The sequence below is a fragment of the Pagrus pagrus genome, assembly GCF_965226575.1.
Source record: "Pagrus pagrus genome assembly, chromosome: 20".
In the NCBI taxonomy this organism is placed as follows: domain Eukaryota; kingdom Metazoa; phylum Chordata; class Actinopteri; order Spariformes; family Sparidae; genus Pagrus; species Pagrus pagrus.
Window position 1 is genome coordinate 1,736,499 of NC_140207.1, and position 26,045 is coordinate 1,762,543.

Sequence of the window (26,045 nt, forward strand, 5' to 3'; positions counted from 1 at the left end):
CTCCTTCGTGTTTACTAACGTGCTGAAAAATATGTATAATGTATATTAATCTGAAGTCTGTGTTTATTTCAGCAGTCATGGAAAACTCCACCGAGGAGCAGCGAGAAGACGTGAAGACAGAAGAGTCGGAGCTGACGGAGGAGAAAACACACAATAACCTCAAAGGTAAATACAGAACTTCATTTGATATATCGCCGATTTTAGACCAAGAAAAAGTGTCGGAGTCACATCGATGATTTCATGACGCAGCGATCAACGGAGTGATGGAGGAGGAAGCGAGCGGAGGAGAGACGCTACAGAACGGAGACCGAGGAGGAGGAGGAGGAGGAGGAATGATGGGAGCAGAAGGAGGAGGAGATCTGTCCTCCATCAACGCCATGATGTCAGCAGTGATGTCAGCAGCAGGGACCATCAATGGCGGAGGAGGAGATGGAGAAGGAGGGAGTGGAGTCACCTCAGCCAACTCCTCCGCCGGACCCTCCCCGAGGTGAGGACCCCAGAACTCCTGTCCTGTCCTCGTCTGTTTAAATAAAGTTTCTTCAGTTTGAAGTGTGTCAGCTGACTTCCTTCTTCTCTACTTCAAGCCCCTCCCCCAGCAAGTCACTCACGGCAGCCATGAGAGCTCCGCCCGGCCGCAACGCACGACGCACCCAGGTACACACACACACTCACACACACACACACGCACACTCACACACACACACACACACAGGTTGAGCTGTAGGTGGCGCTCCTGTCCTCGTCTCTAGAGTCACTGCTCACCTTCTCCGTCTTCTTCTTCTTCTTGAGACACATGAGACGCTGCATCACTTCCTGTGTGACTCAGTTACAGACGGTCATTTCTGTAACTGCACTGTAATAAAATATCGATGACGTCACCTTCAACACACCAAAGGACTCTTATCTTTCCTTGACTCCTCTCCTCTCCTCGTTTCCTCTCCTTTGCTTGTTTCCCCTCTTCTCATCTCCTTGTCTCCTCTCCTTGAGTCCTATCTTTATCTCCTTCCCTTTTCTCCTCTCTTTGTTGCCTCTCCTTGTCTCCTCCTCATACCATCTCCTCTTTTCACATCCCTTCCTTGTTTCCTCTCCTCGTCTCCTCCTCTCCTCTCCTCTCCTCGTCTCCTCTCCTCCTCTCCTCTCGTCCTTTTTGCCTCGTCACAGTGGTACGTTCTCTCCTCTCTCCCATCATGCACTGCAGCATTCCATGTCACGTCATGACTTCCTGTGGCTGAAACAGGAAACAGGAAGTGTTGCTTCCCTGGCTGTATGAGCGGACGTGTGTGTGTGTGTGTGTGTGTGTGTGTGTGTGTGTGTGTGTGTGGTGTGTGTGTGTGTGTGTGTCTGACCTCCACGTTGACGTGTTTCTCTGTGTGTGTTTGTTCTTGCAGGACACCAAAGACGACAGCTCAGCTTTTATCTGTCCGCTGTGTGACAAGAACTGTCAAACACAACACGGGCTCACCATGCACATCAGACAGGTACACACTGAGTGTGCTGCAGAGAGCGCGGCTGTTTTCTACAGTTTAAGGGTCAAAAAGAAGAGTGTAGTTGGAGTAAGTCGGTGTGTGTCTGTGTGTGCGTGTCCTCTCTGCAGCACAATGCCGACACCGGAGCGACGGACCACTCCTGCAGCATCTGTGGGAAGTGCCTGAGCTCGGCCTCGTCGCTCGACAGACACATGCTGGTCCACAGCGGGGAGAGACCCTACAAGTGTAACATCTGTGGACAGACCTTCACCACCAACGGCAACATGCACAGGTACACACACACACACTAACACACACTTCCTGTTGTCTGTGACGTGAACAACGATGCACAGGAAGTTAATCTGCTCAGCCAAAACGATTCAATAAAGTCCAAAATAAAGTCATTTTCACTGCATACAGACTGGCTGCAGCTCAGTGTGTCCCTACTGAACACACACACACACACACACACACACACACACACCATGTAACCTCAGGCAGAGGAAGTTAGCGTTTAACCCGATCCCCAGTCAACCATGATGGGAGCACAAACCCAGACTGGTCCTGTGTGTGTGTGTGTGTGTGTGTGTGTGTGTAGGGGGGTTACACAGGAAGTGGGAAGACTTCAAATCATCCATCTCCATCACACACACACACACACACACACACACACACACACACACACACACAAAACAACGCCCAGTCATTTATCAGTGAAGTCCAGCCTCCACCATCAGACTCAACGGTCTCTGCAGTTGTGTGTGTGTGTGTGTGTGTGTGTGTGTGTGTGTGTGTGTGTGTGTGTGTGTGTGTGTGTGCTAAAAGTTAAAGGAACAGTTCACCCAAGAAGCAAAACTCAGCCATCGTCTCCTCCTGATGATATAAAGTCAGGCTCAGTCATCGTCTCCTGATGATATAAAGTCAGGCTCAGTCATCGTCTCCTGATGATATAAAGTCAGGCTCAGTCATCGTCTCCTGATGATATAAAGTCAGGCTCAGTCATCGTCTCCTCCTGATGATATAAAGTCAGGCTCAGTCATCGTCTCCTCCTGATGATATAAAGTCAGGCTCAGTCATCTCCTCCTGATGATATAAAGTCAGGCTCAGTCATCATCTCCTCCTGATGATATAAAGTCAGGCTCAGTCATCGTCTCCTCCTGATGATATAAAGTCAGGCTCAGTCATCGTCTCCTCCTGATGATATAAAGTCAGGCTCAGTCATCGTCTCCTCCTGATGATATAAAGTCAGGCTCAGTCATCGTCTCCTCCTGATGATATAAAGTCAGGCTCAGCCATCGTCTCCTCCTGATGATATAAAGTCAGGCTCAGTCATCATCTCCTCCCGATGATATAAAGTCAGGCTCAGTCATCGTCTCCAGAAATGTTTTGTGGACTATGAAACTTGTGTCCTCTCCTCGTCTCGTCTCCTCTCCCTGTAGTGACTACCCCTCGTGTTTAGGTGTACTGCTCCTTTAAGTCATGTTTCTGCCGTCTTGTTTCTTGTTGAAGCTGAAGACACGTTTTTCTGTTCAGTTCCTGTTAACGACGTCTTCACCAGCAGGAAACATCAGCTCTCGCTGCCAAACCCCCGAAAAACCTCCGAGCACAGAAACAAATCAAAGTAAAAAACTAATGGAGGGAGTTTCTGTGACATCCAACAGATTTGTGTCTGTCTGTCCGTCGGCCTACAGTCATTCCTCTCTGCCCACGCCTCCTCATACCATCACCAAGACTGAGCCTGAAGAGTCGGAGGAAGCACAACACAGTTTTTTGTCCCAGTCAAACATTGTCAGGCCGCATTTTCCATTAAAACTCGACAAACAAACCGTTTTTACTGCACTTATGTCAGACGTGTGGATGAATCCACTGACTTCCATTCATCAGAACGCTCCTGAACAAGACCAGAGTCGGTGTGAGGCTCTGCAGTGGACTGCAGTTACATTAAAACCAAACAGGAGTGAAAGTCAACGGTTTCCTCAGACAGAAGAAAAGAAGTAGATATGATTTGTTTAAGGTGAAACGTGTTGGAGGACGATGGTACTTTGTTCTAATCCTCAGTTTCAGTTAGAGTAAAAGATTTGATTAAATTTAAAATATGTTGTTTGTTTCTTTAAACCTGCAGCAACTGTTTACTGATGTGTGGAGTTTGTGTTTGTGTCACCTGATGACTCTTTTAGCTCTGGTTTTGGTCTCCACCTCCTCCTGATGGAGGTTCACCAGCTCGTCTCTGACTGTCTGTCTGCAGCAGAAGTGTTCAGTGACTGTGAGAGCTGACAGTGAACCAGAACAGTAAACTTCAGTCCACACAAGTCAACAATGAGCTGAACCTGGTCACACAAATGTTTTCGACAGGAAACGTATTGCTGAGTTTATTAGCGCTACACTTCCACATGTTCGAGCGTGCGTTCGCCTTCGTCTTCGTGTTTGTTCGTACTCTCCGCTCTGGAGAAGAAAGCGTTTGTGTGGTGTTTCGTTACGAAGTTACACCGCCAACTCCCGGCCTGGCCTGCATACTGCAGCGTTTTCAGTCGTCTTCGAAACGATGTCGTCTGAACGCTGAACTTTTTTGACGCGCAAGGAAATTAACTTTTCCATTTTTAGCGAGGCTGTTGTCGTGTAAACACAACCGGATAAAAACCAGATCCCGGAACAGGATCTGCTGTTGTGATTCAGACGAAAGCTGCGGCTTCACATCCTGATCTCACCTGCTGCAGAAAGCCGGCGTTCTGGTTTAGTGAGTCTGCATTGGCGTGACTCTCCCCTCGCTCTGTGCTGAGAGACAAACTGAGCTCCCGCTGAGGGAACAACACGGAGATCTGGATGCTGATTTCCGTCAACACACCCTGGAAACGGTTGCGTCATTTTCTCAGAATCCTGCGAGTCTTATAAAAACCAACCGAAAATAAAACCGTGAACAGGACGCTCACATAAACAGCACCTTTTTTTATTTAGTGCTGATTTACAATGCAAAGCAGAGCGAACATGAGGAAGAGAGGGAGGAAAAGGCTGAGCTCCACATGTGGGGCCGCTCTCTCTGCTCGGCCCGTCTCACATGCTGCTGTAGGAAAATAAAGACGAGGCCTGTTTGGATGGAGAGTGGAAACGAGGAGCAGAGGGAGGAGGAGGGAGAGGGAGAGGAATCCATTTTGCAGCGGAGCATCCTTTGAAATGTGAAACGTGAGAGTTTCCTACTCGACCGTCTTCAGAGAGAAAGACGGAGGGAGGGAGGGAGGAACAAAGGAAAGGAGAGCTGGGAGTTGGATGTAGGCGATGGATGGAAAGAAGGAGGGAAAGCAGAGGATTTGAATGCGTCCTCGTGTGATGAACGTCCTCCCTGGATGGTTTTGTTGTCGGTCAAGGAGAAACATTTAGAGAATTCAAGATAAAGAAGGCTGAAAGTTTCTGATGCAGGACGACAGGAAATAAGAAAACATTTTAAAAAAGGGAAACATTTTGCAGCAGAGCATCAATGAAATGTGAAACTGGTTTCTGGCTTTTCTCTCATCAGACCATCAACTTTATTCAAAGTTTAGAAATATAATACACCCGTGAGCTGGTTGTGTCACAGCTGACATGCTGTAAAGTTTAACCAGACGGACGTGATGCGTTCAGTGTTTAGTCCCAAACACTTTGTAATTAACACTAATTAACGTTGAAGGTGGCGTCAGAGCAGCGGTCGAGTTTTAATCCAGATTTTAAAGCCAGATACAGACGATGATATTAGAGTTTACAGAAAACATTTTTAACATAGAAACATGATGGATTCATTTAACTGAGCAGAACTTTTTATAGTGTTACTTACTTTCTGATGGACATTTTCTGAAGACGTTATACTTGTTGTTCGACAGACGCAAACACAGAATCAGATAATCAAACGACACAAACCTCTTTAACATGTTAATTATTAAACCTGTTCTCATCCAGTTGTGATTAAAAGCAAAGTTTCAAAGTTTCTTTTTTAGGTTTGATAGAAAAAATGGCCGCTGACATAAGATTTTTTTAAAAAGTTTTACATACATAATGACACGTTTAACTCGATAAAGTAATTGATTTCCACATTTAACAGAATTAATTAATTGATTTGATTAATTTCTTAATGATTTAGTGTCGTAGAAATAATGTTGTGTGGCAGCAGTTATCAGGAAACTAGAGACGAGTTAATTTAAGTTAATTCAGAGTCAAAGCAAGTTGAGCTGAACTAATTCAACATATCAGGAGTAAAATGTACAATAATCAATATTAATATTGATAATCCCTTTAATTAATATAATAATACAAGTTACATTGTTTTTTCCAGGAAACGTCTGAAGGTTTTGAGGATTTTTCAAACCTGTAAAATAAACTATTGTTTGTTTACGTTAAATATAAAACTGGATCTGCAGCAGAAACATTAAACTCTCCCGACATGGGTCGTCACGTCAGAAGAACTTTTCCACAGGTCAGAACCGGACAGAAGAGAAGCACAGATGGAGAGCAGCGGCATCACATGAGTCGTCCTCTCTCGGCCCTCTGTCTGCTCTGTTGTGAGGCCGTTGGGCCTGGTTGCCATGGCGAGGCATCCCATTAGCCTATTATGGGCTGGCAGCGGTGTGCTGAGCCGCGATTGGCTCTCGGAGGCTGCTGCACGCCTGAGCCGAGCAAAGAGGAAGAGAAGAAGAGAGAAGCTCAGAAAGTTCAGTTCATCCTCCTGCCACAGCCTCAATCCTTCCTCACCTCCTTGCTCACCTCCTTCCTTCCTTCCTCCCTCCCTAGTGTCCTACAGTGGCAGTTCCTCCTCCCTCCCTCCTCTTCGTCTGTCTCCTTCCTCCTCCTGAGGGGAGAAGTGAACTGTTGTTTGACTCACACGCTGATAAATGTGTCAGTGAGGGCTGTCTGAGCTGAGCGACTGGACAACAGCGCCCCTGTGGTGATGCTGAGGAACTGCAGGTGGAGACATGGAGCAGGAGGAGGGGGAGGAGGAGGAGCAGGAGGAGGGAGGAGGAGGAGGGGGGGGGGAGCAGGAGGAAGAGGAGGAGCAGCAGGAGGAGGAGGAGCAGGAGGGAGGAAGAGAAGCAGGAGGAGGGAGGAAGAGAAGCAGGAGGAGGAGGAGAAGGAGGAGGAGCAGGAGGAGGAGGAGGAGCAGGGGGAGGAGGAGCAGGAGGAGGGAGGAAGAGAAGCAGGAGGAGGGAGGAAGAGAAGCAGGAGGAGGAGGAGGAAGAGGAGGAGCAGGAGGAGGGAGGAAGAGAAGCAGGAGGAGGAGGAGGAAGAGGAGGAGCAGGAGGAGGAGGAGGAGCAGGGGGAGGAGGAGCAGGAGGAGGGGGAGGAGGAGGAGGAGGAGAAGGAGGAGGAGCAGGAGGGGGAGGAGGAGGAGGAGCAGGAGGAGGGGGAGGAGGAGCAGGAGGAGGGTAACACTAGTACATCATGTTACTGCAGTAGAGTTCTGGTTGAGTCTGCAGTCAAACCCTTCGGTTCAGGTACATTCCCCAAGTATACTTTATGTAGTAGTTATACTAATATTAATCTACTAGTAGTACTTTAAAGTGTACTTCTTCAAGACTTATGGTTTATAAAAGTAAACTTCTGATCAACTGTAGGTACTGAGTACTGCAACTGTACTGTGACATGTACCTGAAGTATACAGTATATAACCAGTACTATAAGTTGACTTCAGGTACTACTGCTACTGTCAGTACTTCTACTACTACTGTCAGTACTTCTCCTGTCAGTATTTCTACTGCTACTGTCAGCACTTCTACTGTCAGTACTTCTACTGTCAGTACTTCTACTGCTACTGTCAGTACTTCTACTGTCAGTACTTCTACTGCTACTGTCAGCACTTCTACTACTACTGTCAGTACTTCTACTACTACTGTCAGTACTTCTCCTGTCAGTACTTCTACTGCTACTGTCAGTACTTCTACTGTCAGTACTTCTACTGCTACTGTCAGCACTTCTACTACTACTGTCAGTACTTCTACAGTCAATACTTCTACTACTGCTGTCGGTACTTCTACAGTCAATACTTCTACTACTACAGTCAATACTTCTACAGTCAATACTACTACAGTCAGTACTTCTACTACTACTGTCAGTACTTCTACTACTACAGTCAGTACTTCTACAGTCAATACTACTACTGTCAGTACTTCTACAGTCAATACTACTACAGTCAGTACTCCTACTACCACTGTCAGTACTTCTGCTGCTACTGTCAGTACTTCTACTACTACTGTCAGTACTTCTACAGTCAATCCTACTACAGTCAGTACTCCTACTACTACTGTCAGTACTTCTGCTGCTACTGTCAGTACTTCTACTACTACTGTCAGTACTTCTACTACTACTGTCAGTACTTCTACAGTCAGTACTACTACAGTCAGTACTTCTACTACTACAGTCAGTACTTCTACTGTCAGTACTTCTACTACTACTGTCAGTACTTCTACTACTACTGTCAGTACTTCTACTACTACAGTCAGTACTTCTACTACTACAGTCAGTACTTCTACTACTACAGTCAGTACTTCTACTGTCAGTACTTCTACTACTACTGTCAGTACTTCTACTACTACAGTCAGTACTTCTACTACTACTGTCAGTACTTCTACTGTCAGTACTTCTACTACTACTGTCAGTACTTCTACTACTTCTGAGTGTGTAATTGTGATGAACTGAAGTGTTTTGGTCTAAATTTATCTTGTGTGTGTGTGTGAGTGTGTGTGTGTGTGAGAGAGAGATGTCTGAGTCGTGAACAGCTGCACACACACACTCACACACTCTCACACACACACACAAACACTCACACACACTCACACACACTCTCACACACACACACAAACACTCACACACACTCTCACACACACACACAAACACTCACACACACACACAGCAGGCTTGTGTCTCTGCTGACTCTGCGTGTTTGCTGCCCCCTGATTGGTCGGTTCTGGGGTCACAGTACACTTTGGGCCAAGAAGACTTTGCTCTCTGGGTGTCCCGCCTCCTCTGTTCCCTTCATCGACCTGATTGGTTAATAAACAACTTCCTGTCAGCTGGTCCCAGGTCTGCTGACTCGGTCTCTGTGTCAGGACCTCTTATGGGCGTCCAGCCTGCTGCCTGTTGGGTCCTATTAATAGACGATAACATCCAATCCCACCTCGTCCTCTCCTGCTCTCCCCTCACCTCCTCTACCCTTTCTTTCTCTTCTCCTTGTTTCCTTTCCTTCCTTTACTGTCGTCTCCTTATCTCCTCTCCTCCTCCTGCCTGTCTCCTTCATCTCCTCCTCTACTCTCCTCACATCCTCTCCTTTCTTATTTCCTTTCCCTTTTTCCTTAATGTTTCCTGCTCTCCTCTCCTCTCTCCCTCACTTCCTTCCCTCCCCTGCTCTTCTCTCCTTTCTCCTTTCATTGTTTCCTCACCGTGTCCCCTTTCTTTTCTTCCTGCCTCCTTCCTTCTTCATCTCCTTCTCCACTCCTTCCTCACATACTCTCCCCTTTTAGTATTTCCTCTCCTCTCTCCTTTCTTTTCTTCCTCTTGTTGTCATCTCCTTTAGTTCCTTTTTTGTCTCCCTCATCTCCTTTCCTTTCCTTTCCTCCCCCCACCCTCCTCACTTCATTGGTTCCTCTCCTCGTCTCTTCTCCTTTCATTTCCTTGTCTCCTCTCCTTTCCTCCGGCCTCTTTTCTTCCTCATCTCCTCTTCTCTTCTCCTTTCATTTCCTTCCTTTCTTCTCCTTTCCTTGTCTCCTCTCCTTTCCTCCGGCCTCTTTTCTTCCTCATCTCCTCTTCTCTTCTTCACTTCCTTTCCTTCCCTGCTCTTGTCTCCTTTCATTTCTCCTTTCATAGTCTCCTCTCCTTTCTTCTTCTCTCCTCGTCACCTTTCCTCTTCTCTTGCCTCTTTCCTTTTCTCATCTCCTTTCCTTCTTTCCTTCTCTCCTCACAACTTCTCATCTGTTTTTCCTTTTTCCTTTCCTTTCATCCTCTCCTCTTCACTTTGAACTTCTGTAAACTGACACCTTCTCTACCGCCACATGCTAGCTGTGTGACCTTTATACACACACACACGCACGCACACACACACACACACACACACACTGAAATAGCTACACACATGCTAACAGCCTGCACACTTTCTCACGCTTCTACTAACACTTAAACTAAAACACACACACGAGCAACACGTTTACAAGTATGAAGCACGTACACACACACACATGCACGCACACACACACACACACACACACACACACACACACACACACACCAAGGCTTTCAACCAACCAACAACGTCTGACCTTTGAGGAGACGCAGCTGAAGGAGAAACTGGAGGAGGAAGAGGAAAGATGAGATCTCCATTCTCCTCCTCCTCTTGTCCCCTTGTCCTCCTCCCCCTCCTGCCTCCTCCTCTTTTCTCCTCCTCCTACCTCCTCCTCTTGTCTCCTCCTCCTCTTGTCTCCTCCTGTCTCATCCTGTCTCCTCCTGCCTCCTCCTCCACCTCTTGCTTCCTCCTGCCTCCTCCTCTTGTCTCCTCCTCTTGTCTCCTCCTGCCTCCTCCTCTTGTCTCCTCCTGCCTCCTCCTCTTGTCTCCTCCTCCTCCTCCTGCCTCCTCTCTTGTCTCCTCCTGCCTCCTCCTCTCTTCTTCTGTCATGAATGAAAACAAACAGCCGAGTCAGCTGATCCGACCATGTGTGTGTGACTCTGGTGGGCGATGATGATTTGAGTGTTCAGGTTTGAATCATCTTTATTGACACCACCTGAGATGTTTGTTCTGACGTCTGAGGTCACACAGGTGATCCGTCCCGTTATCTTCTGACCCGACGCTGACATCACCGCAGCGCTCAGGTTGGATGTGACGGCTGATGTTTCGGATGCTTGTGATCTCACCTGTGAGTTTCTGTCTCCGTCAGACACATGAAGATCCACGAAAAGGACCCGGCCAGCGGTCTGCTCCCCGTCAGCCCCCCCTCGCCCACCAAGCGCCGCCGTCCGTCCGTCAAGAGGCGGCAGGAGGAGGAGAACGGAGAGGAGCCGCCCACCAAGAAGGTACAAACACACTTGAAGCGTTGTGTTGTTTTGTAGACAAAGCTGTGATTGGACGATGCTGTGGAGATGTTGGTGTGTTAATGTGTGTGTGTGTGTGTGTGCAGGTGGTGGAGGACGCGGCGGCGGAGGAGTCGGCGGCGGCGGTTCGCGGGGCGGAGGAGGAGCTGCTGCCCTGTCCAATCTGCTTCAAGACCTGCAACTCCAGACTGGAGCTGGACGCACACATGGACGCTCACCCCGACACCGCGCTGAGGTACGCACAAAGTACAGTAACTGAGTAAATGTACTTAGTTACATTCATCACTGGCTGCTATAAACAGCTTCGACTGAGGAAATAAAACACGTTGGATACTTTCACTAAAAGTACTTTTTACTTGTAATGAAGTATTTTTTGACTGAAGTACTTCTGTTTTTACTAAAATAAGAGATCAGAGTACTTCTTCACCACCGACTGTGATGTGATGTTTCTAGTCTTTGTGCTAAGCTAAGCTAAGCTAAGCTAACGTGCAGCTAGCTGTTGTAAGAGTGGCATCAATCTTCTCATTTAAACTCTTGAAAGGAAAAAACAAATACTCCTAAAATATCCAAACTAATTATTTACATGGCAGAAATGATTCAAAGTTTAAAGTCCAACCAGAGAGGAGGAGGAGGAGGAGGAGGAGGAGGAGGAGGACGGAGTAAATCAGTCATTTGGAAATGAAGTTGAAGTGGAGAAAGATGGAAATGAGGGTCAGAGGAGAAGAAGGATGGACGGATGGATGATGAGAAAAAGAGGGAGGAAGCTAATAAGTTACTGGAGAGACAGAGAGAAACTTAATAAGTAACGAGGGAGGAGGAGGAGGAGGAGGAGGAGGTCAGGTTTTCATGAGGAGGACAGACAAAAAATAAAAAAGTAAAGAAATAGAGAAGAAGAAAAGAGGATGGAGGACTGGGACATGGAGAGGACGAGCGCAGCAGGCGGCGCTGAGCTCGTTGTGGAGGAAGGCGAGAATATTTAGCTGTAAATCCTCACTAATCATCCTGTAAGAGGATCGACTGAGCCAGGGGAGGAGAGGAGGAGAGGAGGAGGGAGCCATATTGATTCAGCTTTATTTGTTATCATAATTACATTAGCTGCAGCTATGTCAACATAAGGCCAATCTGTGACTGAGGCTGCAGAGTTGCATTGTGGGTAATGTAGGCAGAAGGTTGGGGTTTTTTTTACCAGGGAGCAAAATGTGTGGAGGAAAAAATATATTGAAGGTTCTTTGTACTCGTGAAATCAGTTTGAAACACTTCCTGTTGCCTCGGCTCAAAGTCAGTGTGTTTACTGATGCTTGAACTAAAGTCTGTGGAGAATTTAAAAGCATCTTCGGTTGCTAACAAGTGTCTAACTGAGACTACAGAGGTTGTCGGGGACATTAAACGTCCTCACAGCGAACACAGAGACTCATCTACTCACTAGTCCGTCTTTACAGGCCCACTTTAGTTACACACTGTTCTCACTCTGACTTTACAACTCGTGCATTGATCGGTTTATAGAAGTGTTTGATGGTTTCTTCTTCTCGTCTTTTACATTGTGAGATTTTAAACATTGGTGTTAAAAAACCCTGATGAAAAATAATCGGATGTATTTTGGTGGCTGGTATCAATGAGGACAATTTGAGAGAATAAAGGGGACTGTTGGCGGAGGTATGTGCTCTACTGAGTGTTCGAACTACACCCATAAACACACAACCAGGGAGGGGGTGGGGAGGAGGAGGAGGAGGAGGCTGAAACAGGAGGAGGAGGACGAGTGATGGAGAGGGAGGTGGAGGGTTTAACAAGTGCTGGTCCACATATGGTCCACTGTGTTTCCCTCTCCTGCCCCCCAAAAATCCTCTGACAACGTGTCTGAGGGGATTACACACAGCTTACACACACACACACACACACACACACACACACACACACACACACACAGGATGTGATAAGAGTGTGTGGCTGTGGCAGACACTGAGCAGCTGTCCTCTCAGCGCTTAACAAGAGCAGGAACAGCACTGCCACCAGGGGTTATCACACACACACACACACACACACACACACACACACACACACACACAGGTTGAGCTGTCGGTGGCGCTCCTGTCCTCATCTCTTCAGTCACTGCTCACCTTCTTCTTCTTCTTTCCTCTCCTCTGAAGCCTCCTCCTCCTCTTCTTCTGTTGTTATGTCGTGTTAACGTCAGCTCCCTCTTTGTGTCCGCAGGTGTGATCTCTGCTGCCTGTCTTTCCGAACCCACCGTGGTTTGTTGCGTCACAACGCGGGGGTTCACAAGCTCCTCCCCCAGGACCCCAGCGGCCGCCCCTTCATCCAAAACAACCCCTCCATCCCCACCGGCTTCAATGACCTGGCCTTCATCGACTTCTCCTGCAAGAAGTTTGCTCACATCGCACAGGTACGAGCGCAGGACCACCCCTCTGATGATGCGTCAGATGTGAGGGTCAGTATTTAATGGACTCTTCTGTCCTCGCAGGTCTGGTGTGAGACGAACCTTCGTCGCTGCATCAGTAAGTTCCATCGGTTCGTCTGCGATTGCTGTGACAAGGCGTTTCCGCTCCGCTCTGCCCTGGACCTGCATAAAACCATCTCCCACCCCGCCAAGACTGACACAGAGGACCTGGAGGAGGAGGCGGAGGGTGGAGCTGCAGAGAACAGTGTTGAGAGCAGCCGTCAGGAGGCTGAGGAAGAAGTCGTGCCGTCGGAGCAGGCCAGCTTCTTGGAAGGTCTCGGCCTCCAGCACATTTCTAAGGTAAGCTTTGGAAATACGAGGTTTAAAAACCAAAGTGAGGATCAAAGAAATAGAAGATGTTTTGCTGTAATGCCGTCCTGTAAATGGATGCGGTCTTTCTCTCTCAGGTAAAGTCTGGTCCCACAGACGATGAGATCCATCAGGCCCACCTGGACAGCATCAAGGTGATCCACGTGGAGCCGCCGTGCTCCAGCCTTCCCCAGGAGCCAGCCTCGGCCTACCTGTCCGGAGGTCTGGGCCTGACTTTGGGGCTGGGTGTGGGCGGTCTGGCGGCCCTCAGCATCCCCCTGCTGGAGGGCTCTGGCTCCGCCTCCGCCCTGCAGGGCCTCTCGCAGCGAGACGCCCTCAGCCTGCTCTCCCTGCAGCCCTTCCAGACCAGCTTCCTCCTGCAGCCCGATGGGAGCGCTGCAACAGGTAGTGCCGCCTCATCGGGGGCCAAACCCGGAGAAGCAGGTGGAGCCGGGATCATGGAGCTGGCCGACATCCAGCAGATTCTCAAAGTGGCGAGTGCAGCTCCGAATCAGATGGGGCTGACCCTCCCGTCTCTGGCCAAAGCTCCAGGATTCGCTGGAGGTCAAGGTAGTCCGTTAATAATCATTAAGTTTTTAAAGACTCTGAAAGATTTGTAGTCGTAGTTTTAACAACATTTCGTGCTGCTCAACGACTGTGTCTTCATCCTCCAGGTCAAGTCCAGGGTCAGAAGGCGATGCCTCCGTTGAAGCCCAAACCTCCCCTCACCCCTCGCTCCAGCCTCACAGCGACGACTCCTCCCCCCCTCCAGAGCTCCCAGCAGGCCTCACTGGGCTGCATCAGCCCCAGCCTGCCTCCCCCCACCCCGACTCTCTTCAAAACACCCTCCTCATCCTCGTCTTCCTCCTCCTCAGCTGGGAACGGAGGGCAGTTGGATGCAGAGTGTATGAGTGACGCTCACACGCCTTTGTCCGATTCCCCGCCGGCTGCCACCACAGCAGTGCACGAGGAGGCGGGGCTTAGCGGGAGAAAGCCAGGAACCAAAGGGGGAAACAACGCCGGCTCGGCTAAAGGCTCGTTCCCGTGTCGTTTCTGTGACCAGGTGTTCTCCTTCTCCGGCGTCCTGCAGGCTCACATGCGCTTCCACCTCGGCATCCTTCCTCATCAGTGCAACATCTGCGATTATGTGGCTCCAGACAAAGCCACGCTGATCCGACACCTGAGGACACACAGCGGCGAGCGACCGTACGTCTGCCGGGTCTGTCATTATCCTTTCACTGTCAAGGCCAACTGCGAGCGCCACCTCAGGAAGAAGCATGCCAAGACCTCGAGGAAGGACATCGAGAAAAACATCAAGTACGTCACCTCCAGCACCGGGAACATCGGCACGGCAATCACCGCTGCAACAACCACCACCCAAGACACGGAGACGGGCTGCACCGGAGCTGATACAACGTGCCGGTTCTGCGGGGAGGACCTGAAGAACTACCGTGCACTGCAGATCCACCTGCGCACTCACAATGGCTGCCAGAGGAAGCCATTTGAGTGCCGGCGTTGCGGCGCCGCCTTCCTGGCCAAACGCAACTGCATCCACCACCTGCTGAAGCAGCATCCGGAGGTCCAGGAGAGGGAGATTGAAGATCACATCGCTACGCTCCTGCCGGCCACCGTGCCCGTCGCTACCGCCACCTCAGGTCGAGCTCCTGCGGTGACTCAGATGGCGCTGAACGGGATCAGCCAGACTCCGATTCAGACGCTCCAAGCAGTGAAGGTGGAGGAGCTGGCCAATGTGATCTACCCGACAGAACTGGACCAGCCGCTGGACTTCTCCGCTAAAGGTCGAGGATCCCTCAGCCAGTCGGGGTCTCCTGGAGTCAAACTGGAGAGCGTCTCCCCCAGCTTCGACTGCTCCGTGCTGGACCAGCCCATCGATCTGTCCATCCCCAGCAAGAGGCAGAGGAGGGAGGCAGCGAGCGCCGGAGAGAAGAGGGAGATCAAGACGGAGCAGAGCGGCAGCAGCATCGTGGAGCAGCAGCACGCTCTGTCTTTGTCCAAGGAGGAGAAGACGGCGAGCGTCCTGCCTCCTCTACACCCTCACCCCCAACTGGGCTGCTACCAGCTCCCCCCTGGATCCACCCCGCCCCCCGCCTCTCTCAACAACGCTACACGAGCCCAGCGCCTCAAACCCCTGCTCCCTAAACCGGCCTCCTCCACCACCACCTCCTCGTCTTCCACTGCCCTGAAGGAGCTCCCTCCTCTGGCCTCCATCGCTCAGATCATCAGCTCTGTGTCTGGAGCTCCAGACCTGCTGAAGAGAGAGCCCGCTGCGCTGGAGGGCAAACCTCAGCCGGTCGTAGCTTCCTCTCAGGCCGACTCTGCTGCAGACGGGCCGGGACCCTCCACTGTCCTGGAGACGCAAAGTGAAGACACGTCTGAGGGATCCTCCAGGTACGAGACAGAGCGACGTCATCATCTACAGCTAATATGTTTGATTTGATGAGGAAAAACATTCACTTATTGTTCCAACTCTGACATTTGTAACATCAACAGAGAATATTTAGATAGTTTGAGCTTCTTTTTCACAGTCTGACTTCAGATTTGTAGGTTTTCTACAGTTTGTTGGAAAGAGATATCTCGTCAGCAGTTTTATGCTCATTGATCAGTTAAATACATCAAACATGATCTCAGTTATTGAATCAGAAATTGATCAGAACAACAATTCACTTGTTTCAACTCTGGGTGTCAATTCTTCCGAGCAATTAAGTTTATTTTAAGTCAAACAAAAAGAAAGAAGACGTTTACAGAAAGATATTAAATATATAAAATAAACAGATACAAACGATGCAGTTGTAGGACGACTCAGGTGATGATATCAGCTTCTACCACCAGATGGCGCCAGAGTAAAAACAATAAACTGTTGTTGAGCCGTTCTCCTCGTCTGTCCAGCAGGAAGCGGTCCAGGAAGAAGGCCTCCGCCCTGATGATGAAGGAGAAGTCCGCCGTGAGCGGCGGAGGCATCGACCTTGAATCCAGCGGGGAGTTCGCCAGCGTGGAGAAGATGCTGGCCACCACCGACGCCAACAAGTTCAGCACCTACCTGCAGACTGGAGCCGCAGACCTGGGAGGAAAGAGAGACGTCGACAGAGCCGGAGGGGAGGAGAAGGAGGGAGGAGCGAAGGAGGAGGTGAAACTGTCCGTTGGGCCGCAGTCCAAAGGAAAGAAGAACGCCTACTCCAACTCTGTCCAGAAGATGACCTGCCCCTTCTGCCCCCGAGTGTTCCCCTGGGCCAGCTCGCTGCAGAGACACATGCTGACACACACCGGTACTACACCACACACACACACACACACACACACACACACACACACATAACACACACACACACACACACATAACACACATAACACACACACATCAGCAGACACATGAGGGTGTTACAGCTAAAACAGAAAGTATCGTTGGATTTTCATATCTGACGATCTTTGAAGGAATCGAGTGAAACAAACGCAACATCAAATAACAACATTTACTTCCTGTGTCTCGTTTAAAATGTCCCCAGAAACAAACTGTGAGCACCAAAAGACCCTCAAACAAACATCAACTTCATCAGATTTGAAACATTAAGTTGTAAATGTTGTTGTTCTCAGTTATGATTCATAGTTGTGTTAAACTGAACGACAGACACGCTGCAGGACTTTATGATGCAGACTCCAGTAAAGTATTTTATCGCTGGTTGTTTCGCTAGAAATTTTGACGCAAAGATTTTTTCTTTTTAATTCAAATGAATTTCGGTCCCAAATATCAGTTTTCAGTCTCTTTGAATCTAATAATTGTATCGATGTCGCTGAAACTATGTAATGTGTTAATATTTCTCCATAAAGCAAAGATTTGAGCCTAAATCTGAGATTTGCGCATCAGAACTTTTATTTCTCTTCTCTCCTCTCCCATTAATCATGTGACGACCCCTCTGATTTATCTGGTGACCCTTTGGAGGAGGCAGACCTCCAGGTTGGGAAACTAAACTATCTAACTGTATATAAAGTCATTTGTCTGCAGCTGCAGCAGCTCCGACAGAACTCAACAGAACTTTTCTCTCTCATGTGTTTCACTGAAGTTGAGATCTTCGTCCGCCTCTGTTCCTCCGTCTGTCCAGAAATAAAGTTCATGAATCAAAAAATTAAAAAGATTAAATGTTGTCTGTCTTCAGGCCAAAAGCCGTTCCCCTGTCCCAAGTGCGACGCCTTTTTCTCCACCAAATCCAACTGTGAGCGCCACCTGCTGAGGAAACACGGCGTGACCCAACGGACGCTGCGACGCAACGGCGCCCTCGTCAAAAAAGACGGAGACGACGGATCGCACGAGAGCGCAGGTCAGAAACTACAGACGCCTGAACTTTGAACCGGAAATTGTAGTTTTTTTTGTTGATTTGATTCGTTTTAAATTAATTTCTAAAGCAGGAAAAAGACGTGAAAGAAAAGAAACTTTGGTTTGATGAATCTTTTCTCTCAGTGACCTTTTGATTCGCAGCGATGTTTAAATTAAAATAACTTAACGAGGCTGAAGAAGCAAAACTGTGAACACAAGGTTCATTAACGACGTCAGAATTTTATAATTTTGCAAAAACTGTGAACAAAAAGTCAAAATAAAATTCTCACGTGACAAAAAAAGCAAAGATTAGAAAAACATTCAGATTTTTCTTAGTTACCAACCTGGAAGTAAGACTCCTGGTGCTCATCTCACCTGGAGACCATTGATCTGTGTGCTGGTTGTGTTGATTGATTGTCGGTTGTGTTGATTGATTGTCGGTTGTGTCGTGCCTACAGAGAGTCAGTCGGAGACGGAGCAGGTCGCAACAGAAGCACAAGATCTCAGCGCCTCATCAGACTCAGGCTCCGCCCCCACAGATGATAAACCTGCCCCCTCAGAACAACAAGAGGCGGGGTCATCAGCACCAAGCCCCACCTACAATGCCAGCCACGGTCAGTGGACTTTAACATCTAATCGATCGATCGATCAGTGAAGGTTCATCTGTTCAAGGCGTTCTGTGTCCAGAGCGAAAATAACATTTCTTCTCTGTATTTTGTTCGTGTCCGGGTTGCTGACTGGTGTTGACGGATGTTGTTTTGTGCTGCAGGTTGGAGTCCAGCTGCCGGCGCTGAAGAGCAGCAGGAGACAGAAACCTTGGAGCAGCCGGACCAGCGGGGGGCGCCAGAGACCAGCGCAGCACAGGACAAACTGCCTCCACAGAGCAACAGCAGCAAGGTAACACGAGTGTTTACATGCAGCGTCATCACCTGGTTACTGTGTCACTCAAACTCACATCTTTAATATTTACAATATCTAAATCCTTTAAAGGATTTATCTCCACATGTAATGATCTCTCCTTCTGTCCCGTCTGATCAATAATCTGTCGGTTTCTTCTCCAGGTGGAGAGCGCAGACGATGACGACTGCCACAGCAACAAAAGTCTGGACCTAAACTTCGGCAAGAAGCTGATCGACTTCAAGCTGTCGACGACCTCGAGCCCAGCTCAGGAAGACCAGCCCTCCCAACCTGCATCCACCTCCTCGTCCTCCTCCACCTCACCCTCCTCCACATCCTCTACCTCCGCTCCCCACGTAGCAGCAGAGAGCCAAGAGAAGGAGAAAAGTGCTACAACCACCACCTCCTCCTCCTCCTCGTCCTCCTCCAGCAGCCCCGTGGTGAAGCAGCAGCCGGAGTACAAACACGTATGTCGTGTGTGCAAGAAGAGCTTCCGCTACGCCACCACCCTGGCTCGCCACGAGAGGGCGCACCTCTCCGAGGAGACGCCGACCCCGGCGCCGGCGGAGGAGAACCCGGCGGTGAAAGAGGAGGCAACGGAGAGCAGCGGCACCAAACCGACTGAGGAGGAGAAGGAGGAGGAGCAGGGGAAGGAGGCGGAGATGGAGGAGGAGGACGGAGGAGCGAGGGGAGGTGAGAGCGAGGGAGGAGAGAGCGGTGGGGAGGAGGAGGACGAGAAGGAGGAGAGGAGCGACGAGGAGGCGTCAGAACCAAAGAGTTTAGAGGGAGGAGAGGCGTCAGGAAGACGAGTTGACAAGAGGAAGAAGATCTGTAACGTCTGCGGCAAAAGATTCTGGTCTCTGCAGGACCTGACCCGACACATGAGGTCCCACACAGGTACCGCTCATATCCATGTTTATTACCTTTAATCTCCAATACTGTGTTTTATATTATATCTTTTTATTATTTATGTATAACGACACATTTATTTATCTTTTAATTTATATATAATATGGTCAGTATGAAGTCGTCAGTGATGATGTAACCTCCTCTGGGTCCGTCCAGGTGAGCGGCCCTACCAGTGTCAGACCTGCGAGAGGACCTTCACCCTGAAGCACAGCCTGGTTCGCCACCAAAGGATCCACCTGAAGCCCCGAGGAGCCGACGGAGGCTCGGCCGGGAACGACGACGTCAGCGAGGACGGAGACTCCTGCACCCCGACCCCGACCTCCACCTGCCCGCCCTCGGAGAACGAGAGCGAGTGCGGCAGCGGCACGGCGGGAACCAAGGAGCTGGAGGAGGAGGACGTAAAAGAGGAGGGCGAGGAGGGCGATGGAGCCGAATCGTCCACGTTGGAAGAAGAACAACCCGCAAGCCAGGCCGATTCAGAACCGCCGGCCACCGCCGCCTCCGAAGAACCGGACGCTGAGGAAAAAACTGAACTATCTGCACCGACACGACAGCCTTCTGTTGACACGACTCCCAGCCAACAAGCTACTGACACAAAGACAACTACTAACGACGACTCCTCAGCCGCCGACCTGAAATCGCCGCCTGAATCAAACATCTCCAAAGACCCCTCCTCCTCCTCGTCCTCCAGCGCTCCGCCGGAGGAGCCCGTGGCAGCTGCCCCCGCCGAGGGCTTCATCCAGGGGCTGCTGGAGATCCACGCCAAGCCCCCTCTGGAGCACATCCTGCCCAACGGAGAGCCTCCTCTGGTGGGGGTGGACTGAGGGGGACGTCCCCCACCGTCACCACAGTGCCATAAGACGGGACGACACCATTGATGATGATGCAAAAACCAGCCCGGAAACTTTTTTGATAGAAAGACGAGAACCTCGTTTTCTTGAAGTGCCTTACTACTAGTCCTACTTCTAAGAGATGTTTTTTGCTATATCTTTATCTGCATTATTACGGAGGATGGATCTAATTTTTATAGCTTTTTATGGTGACAATGATTTGCATTACTATTTTTTGTGCGGGGAATCTATATTTCAGCAATAAAAAGAATAAAATTATGATTTATTATTGTTCTAGATTCTGTTTGAGAATTGATGATCAACTTGAGAGACGCAGAGAGACGAAGGCTGCGACGGACGCTCGGCCTGCGTCTCTTCTTCTGTATTTAAATCACAGCAGACTGAACCATCCAGTTTGGACCAGCTCTGGATGGGGAGCAGACGGTCGGGGTGACGGACTTGATTTGTTCTTGGTTTTTTTTTGTCCACCAGCCGCAGCAGCTTTCCAAAACTCACCAGACTCAAATATTTTTGGATGAAATCAAACGTGGAGGCGACGTCTGGTCGACTCGAGGCTGCTCGGGCTCCGTCTCGGCGCCTGGCGGCTGGTGGTCGTCTCACTGTGTGACAGAGGAAGCTTTTTTTTTTTTGTCTTTTGTAACTGGAAACACAGAAATGTCGGCGCCTCGTCGTCCTTTTCGACTCGCTTCCGCACCGATCCCCGTCTGTCGCTTAGCCGGCTCACAGAACGCACGGAAACATTCACGAACTTGTCGAAGTCGCTCCAGACGCGTGTGTGACGGTCACAGGGCCGATAGTGTCGATCAGTTTGTGTTCTCCATGTGTTTTTTAAACCCATCACACTATTGATCCTCTCCCTGACAGCCACCCTGTGAGTTGGTCTGTGTGTTAATAATTTCTCATTCATAATCATTCTCAGTTGATTCCATGTGTGTACAGAGAGTTGAACACGTGATGCTCGAGTATTTTCTGTTGTTTTTGCGTGTGTGCGATTATCAGTGACATGTAGGTGTAGGGAGGGGAATTCTTGTGTTATGTAGATTTTTTTTTTTTTTTAATAACTGAACAAATCAATTTTCTTTTGTCGTGTGTGTGAATGTGACTCCCACCTGTCTCTCATCATCGCCCCCTAGTGTTCATGTAGGGTTTATTACAGTGCCTCCAGCGTGCTAACGTAGGCTATATCGCCACCAACACGTGACCCGGGTTCAGTTTACCTCAACTTCTGCTTTTTAACTGCAACCATTAAAACAACAGATGAGCAGCTCTGTAGGCGACCCTTTAAATCCTATGTCTTCCTAAAAAGGGCTAGCAGGGCTAATTCTGTGCTAGCCTGTTTCTACTGTGGGCCAAATCAGAGCTAGCCAGGGCTAACTTGTGAGTGTGGCTTCAAACACAGTAAGCCAAGGCTAAGTTTTTACCAGCTTAGCTTGCACAATGGCCCAAACAGAGCTAACCATAGCTAACTCCATATCAACAACAGTGTAAAGTAGAAGTAGCATTTGCTAAGTCAGGCCTGGTTTGTGTAATCACTGTGCTTAGCCATTAGCTTTATCTTCACCCCAGTTTATTTAAGGGCTAATACTAGTTACTAGCCTGCATTGGCTAACTCAACAGATTAGCTCGGAACTAGACTGGTATGGTCAGTTAGCTCAAGCTGGATCTAACCATTAGCCTTAACTTTGCTCAGTGGGCCCTAAGATATCAACTACAAGCTAACTAGGGCTAACAGCTCAGAGCAGATGGGTTTATGAAGCTAGCAGTGGGTTAGCTTTGAACTGGATTGGCTTGGTCCATCAGCTGTAGCTATACATTAACATTAGCCTAAGATTTTCTCAGTGGGCACAACGATTTCAACCACAAAGTAAAAACACATGCTAACAAGAGCTAACTGACCGTACCAGGCAAGCTAATTCAGCAACGCATTGCACCGTAGTTGGTTAACAGCATTTCTAGCTAATGGCAGGTCTCCTTCCAGTATTATCTCAGTATCGTGAGTTGGTTCCAGACTCTTTCCGCCTTTAGCACATGCTAACGGACAAACAGAGAAGCTAATAAACTCTGTGTTGATTTATGATCGCTGACGTTAGATACCTGAAGACACGTGGTTATGAATTTGGCGAGACAATCAGTCGAAATGGAAAACAGATATTTTTAAAACTAAACCCTGCAGCTGAACCTCAGCAGACAGAGCTAGATGACAGGGTGAACGGGACGGATGGACGGATGGATGGATGGACGGACGGACAGATGGATGGATGGATGTGTAGGTTGGGGCGTGGGGGTGTGAGTGAACTGTATTACCCTGCTGCACACACACAAACACAAGTTAAAGGGCTGTTCCACCCCTCACACCAACCTAACCGGACATTCCCAACAGAGAATGACAGTTTGAACATGGCGGCCGGAGGAGACGGGAGCGTGCATGTTGTTTTCTTTAGTCGTGTGAAGATGAACATAGCAAATTTTTCTTCTTGTACATTTTCGTCTGTTTTATATATATATATATAAACATATATATATATATATATATATATATCAAGCAACCTCATAATCAAAACGAATCGAACCTCAGCGGCTCATAACGGAACTGTAAGGCAACGACGGTCAGTCAGTGAGTCGGTCAGAAAGAAAGAAATACAGAACAACCGCAACTGGACTGACTGTCTGACTGGACGCTGCTGTGAACTGGCACTAACAACTTCCAAAACTACTACTCCTACTTTTTCTACTATTTCTACTCCTTCTACTACCAGTACTACTTCTACTACCAGTACTACTACAGTGGAATATGGCAACACAATCAATGAGAAAGAGAGGAGAGAGTTTCCAGCGCTGTGTCTCAAACTGAAGGTCAGCCGACCTCGAGTCAGGTTTGATAGTTGAGTCCGACTCCTGAAGTTGAGTCCCAGCACTCGTCTGGATCTCTTAAAGTCACAATGAACGAGTGTTGAACATGAAGCGTGTTGACTGCGTTGCTGTGGCTCAGCAGAGCATCTGAAGCTTCTGTCCTGAAGATCATCTGATGTTAGAGGAGTCTAAACTAAACTGTCGCTCAGCTTGGTTGTAAACAGGCCAATAAATTCTCAGTTCAGCTTTTTGTAGCGTTCATCACAGAAGAGGGTTTTGGACTCAGAATTATGTGTTCAGTCAGAACCCGACCAGATGTTCACTGGCCCTCGTCCTCCTCTTCTTCACTCACACTGACACCTGCTGGTGGAAACATGCTGCTGCTGAGCCGCAGGTCTGCAGAGAAAAGTCACACGAGACTCATGATTATGAATTATTGATCACGAAGAGCAGAAAGTTTATCAGCTTTTAAAAAGTCCACATCTGTGACGAAACTCTCCTCCTCTCTCTCTCACCTGTTGTATGTTTGTTAGCTCTCTGTACATCCCTGTGTGTGTGTGTGTGTGTGTGTGTGTGCGTGCGTGCGTGTGTGTGTGTGCACGGCCATATGAATACTGGACTTCCATTCGAATGCACATGGACTGTTTTTAAAATGTATTTATTTGGAGCCCAGGTGTGTGTGTCTGTGTGTGTGTGTGTGTGTGTGTGTGTGTCTACGATGACTTGAGAAGAAGCCATGTATTATAAAATATCACATTGATGCTGCAGAACTGTTCTGAGGAACCGATGGTTTTGTGTTGTGGACTAACCGGCTTGCCGTAGGGCGCGGCCGGGCCGGGGCGTCGACTCGGACGAGCAATAAGAATCCTCTGAATCCAAAAAGCTTTATGTAGATCTCCTGTTATACGAGTCGAGACCAGAACCGTCTGAGTGTCCCGGTTCTGTTGTTTCTCTTTAGTTCGGCTGAGAAATGATTTGTGTTGTTTGTTTTTTTCTCTCTGACATTTAAAAACGTATAAAACTGTGAAAATCCATTGTGTTCAGTTAAAGGGTGAGTTTAGGTTAGGCTTTTTTTTTTTTTTTGCATGTTAATCTAATTTGTTCAATTATGGATGATTTCTCCTTTTCTCCATCTCTTCTGACGCTACACACACACACACACACACACACACACACACACACATTTAAATATATATGAGTATAAATATATATAATCTCGCTCTCAGGGTCTTTCACAAATCCATTACTCGAAATGCTTCATGTTCTTATTTCCTGAGTTGCATCTTGTTCTTTCCGAGTCCTGATTATTTTATCGTTTTTAAAAAAAAAAATAATGATTCAGAACTGTCAATCACTACATTTAGCACTTGACTGTGAACTCATCACCTGACAGACGAGAGGTGTCGTTGGATTTTGGTGTTTTGAAGCCAGAATATTGTTTTTCTGCTCCGTTCTCTCCTCTCAGTCCTGGTTCAAGCCTTTTTCTGTTTCCTGTCTCTGGTTCAACCCTCGTGTCACTTCCTGTCCTGGTCAGAGGTCAAAGGGAACACACACACACACACACACACACACACACACACACACACACACACAGATGCTGGACCTCAATCAGAAGCATTAACAAACAATCATGTGGAAAACTTCTGTGGTTGTTTCCATCCTCCCTTCATCCCCTCGTCTGTCCTCTCCTCCTCCTCCTCCTCTTCCTCCTCCTGCTGTTAGCAAAACATGACAGTGTTTCACAAAGTCAAGAGATGTAAACCTGTTCTGTATTCAACCCAATAAGAAAAAGCAATAAAGATTATATTAAGGAACGGTGTGTGAATCAGATGCTGTCCATGCTTCTGTCTTTCTTCACGCTGCTGTGTGAACATCACTGCAGTCACATTCATCAGGTTGAAGGAAATTACTTGTTTTTAAAACGGAAAAACAACCAAAGAAGACTAAAAATTAAGAAAAAATTATGAACAGATGTAAAATGTAAAAACAAGAGGCGTATCTCATGCAGCCAGTGAAGTTACATGATCAAACACTGATTTTGAGTCGATTGATCACATGACCTGGAAGCTATTGAGCTAACATGCTAATATTTACATATAACAATTAATAAAAAATAATAAAAATTAATAAAAAATATGAAAAGATGTAAAATAAAAAAACAAGAGGCGTATCTCATGCAGCCAGTGTAGTTACATGATCCCACACTGATTTTGAGTTGATTGGTCACATGACCTGGAAGCTATTGAGCTAACATGCTAATATTTACATATAGCAATTAATAAAAAATAATAAAAATTGATAAAAAATATTTAGAGATGTAAAATGTAAAAACAAGAGGCGTATCTCATGCAGCCAGTGTAGTTACATGATCCCAACATGATTTTGAGTCGATTGATCACATGACCTGGAAGCTATTGAGCTAGCATGCTAATATTTACATATAAAAATGAATAAAAACACTGCCGCTGCTGCTGCTGCTGCCACTGCTGCACTTAACCATAAGTGTATGAGGATTTTTATGGGGCCCTAGACGTGGGGCCCTAGGCAACCACCCAGTTTTGCCTAATGGTAAGTCCGCCCCTGGCTGCTGGAGCTGCTCTCTGCCAGCAGATGTCAGCGTCTCCTCTGTTTCCCCTCAGACTGCTTCAACTGACCTGCTGCTGGGAATGACCTCTGTCTGTCTGACTCCACCTGGACAACATTAAACCCAACTTCATTTAAAGTGTTTAAACTCAGCACACAAGTTCAAATGAAGCCCAGACTTAATAAAATGAATTTAGATTTAATGTGCAGTGAAACGTGAAGCTGTGACGTTTTATTAAACCTCTTCAAACCTCATTTTCTCCTCAGATTTCTCCTGAAGCAGCTTTAAGAGTTAATGAAGCAGATGGATCAGATTCAGTGTTGAAGTGAAACTACAAACCACCATCTTTGTTTTCTGTATTTCCACT

The 26,045-nt window shown here is 48.0% G+C and overlaps 1 protein-coding gene across 5 annotated transcripts in view; it reads left to right on the top strand.

Moving 5' to 3' along the window:
* Positions 1–24,924, top strand: part of rreb1a (ras responsive element binding protein 1a) — a 61,914-nt gene extending 36,990 nt beyond the window's left edge. For 2 of the 5 annotated variants that reach the window (XM_084339999.1, XM_084339997.1), the window contains 17 exons: positions 73–165; positions 250–487; positions 585–654; positions 1,389–1,478; positions 1,595–1,758; positions 10,346–10,481; positions 10,586–10,734; positions 12,708–12,897; positions 12,976–13,251; positions 13,359–13,830; positions 13,935–15,669; positions 16,168–16,544; positions 17,430–17,591; positions 18,046–18,201; positions 18,357–18,484; positions 18,649–19,381; positions 19,550–24,924. In XM_084339999.1, the coding sequence (XP_084196125.1) occupies positions 78–165; positions 250–487; positions 585–654; positions 1,389–1,478; positions 1,595–1,758; positions 10,346–10,481; positions 10,586–10,734; positions 12,708–12,897; positions 12,976–13,251; positions 13,359–13,830; positions 13,935–15,669; positions 16,168–16,544; positions 17,430–17,591; positions 18,046–18,201; positions 18,357–18,484; positions 18,649–19,381; positions 19,550–20,217 (5,832 nt within the window). In that variant the 5' untranslated portion in view covers positions 73–77 and the 3' untranslated portion in view covers positions 20,218–24,924. The remainder of the gene's footprint in view (positions 1–72; positions 166–249; positions 488–584; positions 655–1,388; positions 1,479–1,594; positions 1,759–10,345; positions 10,482–10,585; positions 10,735–12,707; positions 12,898–12,975; positions 13,252–13,358; positions 13,831–13,934; positions 15,670–16,167; positions 16,545–17,429; positions 17,592–18,045; positions 18,202–18,356; positions 18,485–18,648; positions 19,382–19,549) is intronic. The other 3 variants (XM_084340000.1, XM_084339998.1, XM_084340001.1) reach the window with 3 other exon arrangements.
* The last annotated feature ends 1,121 nt before the right edge of the window (positions 24,925–26,045 follow it).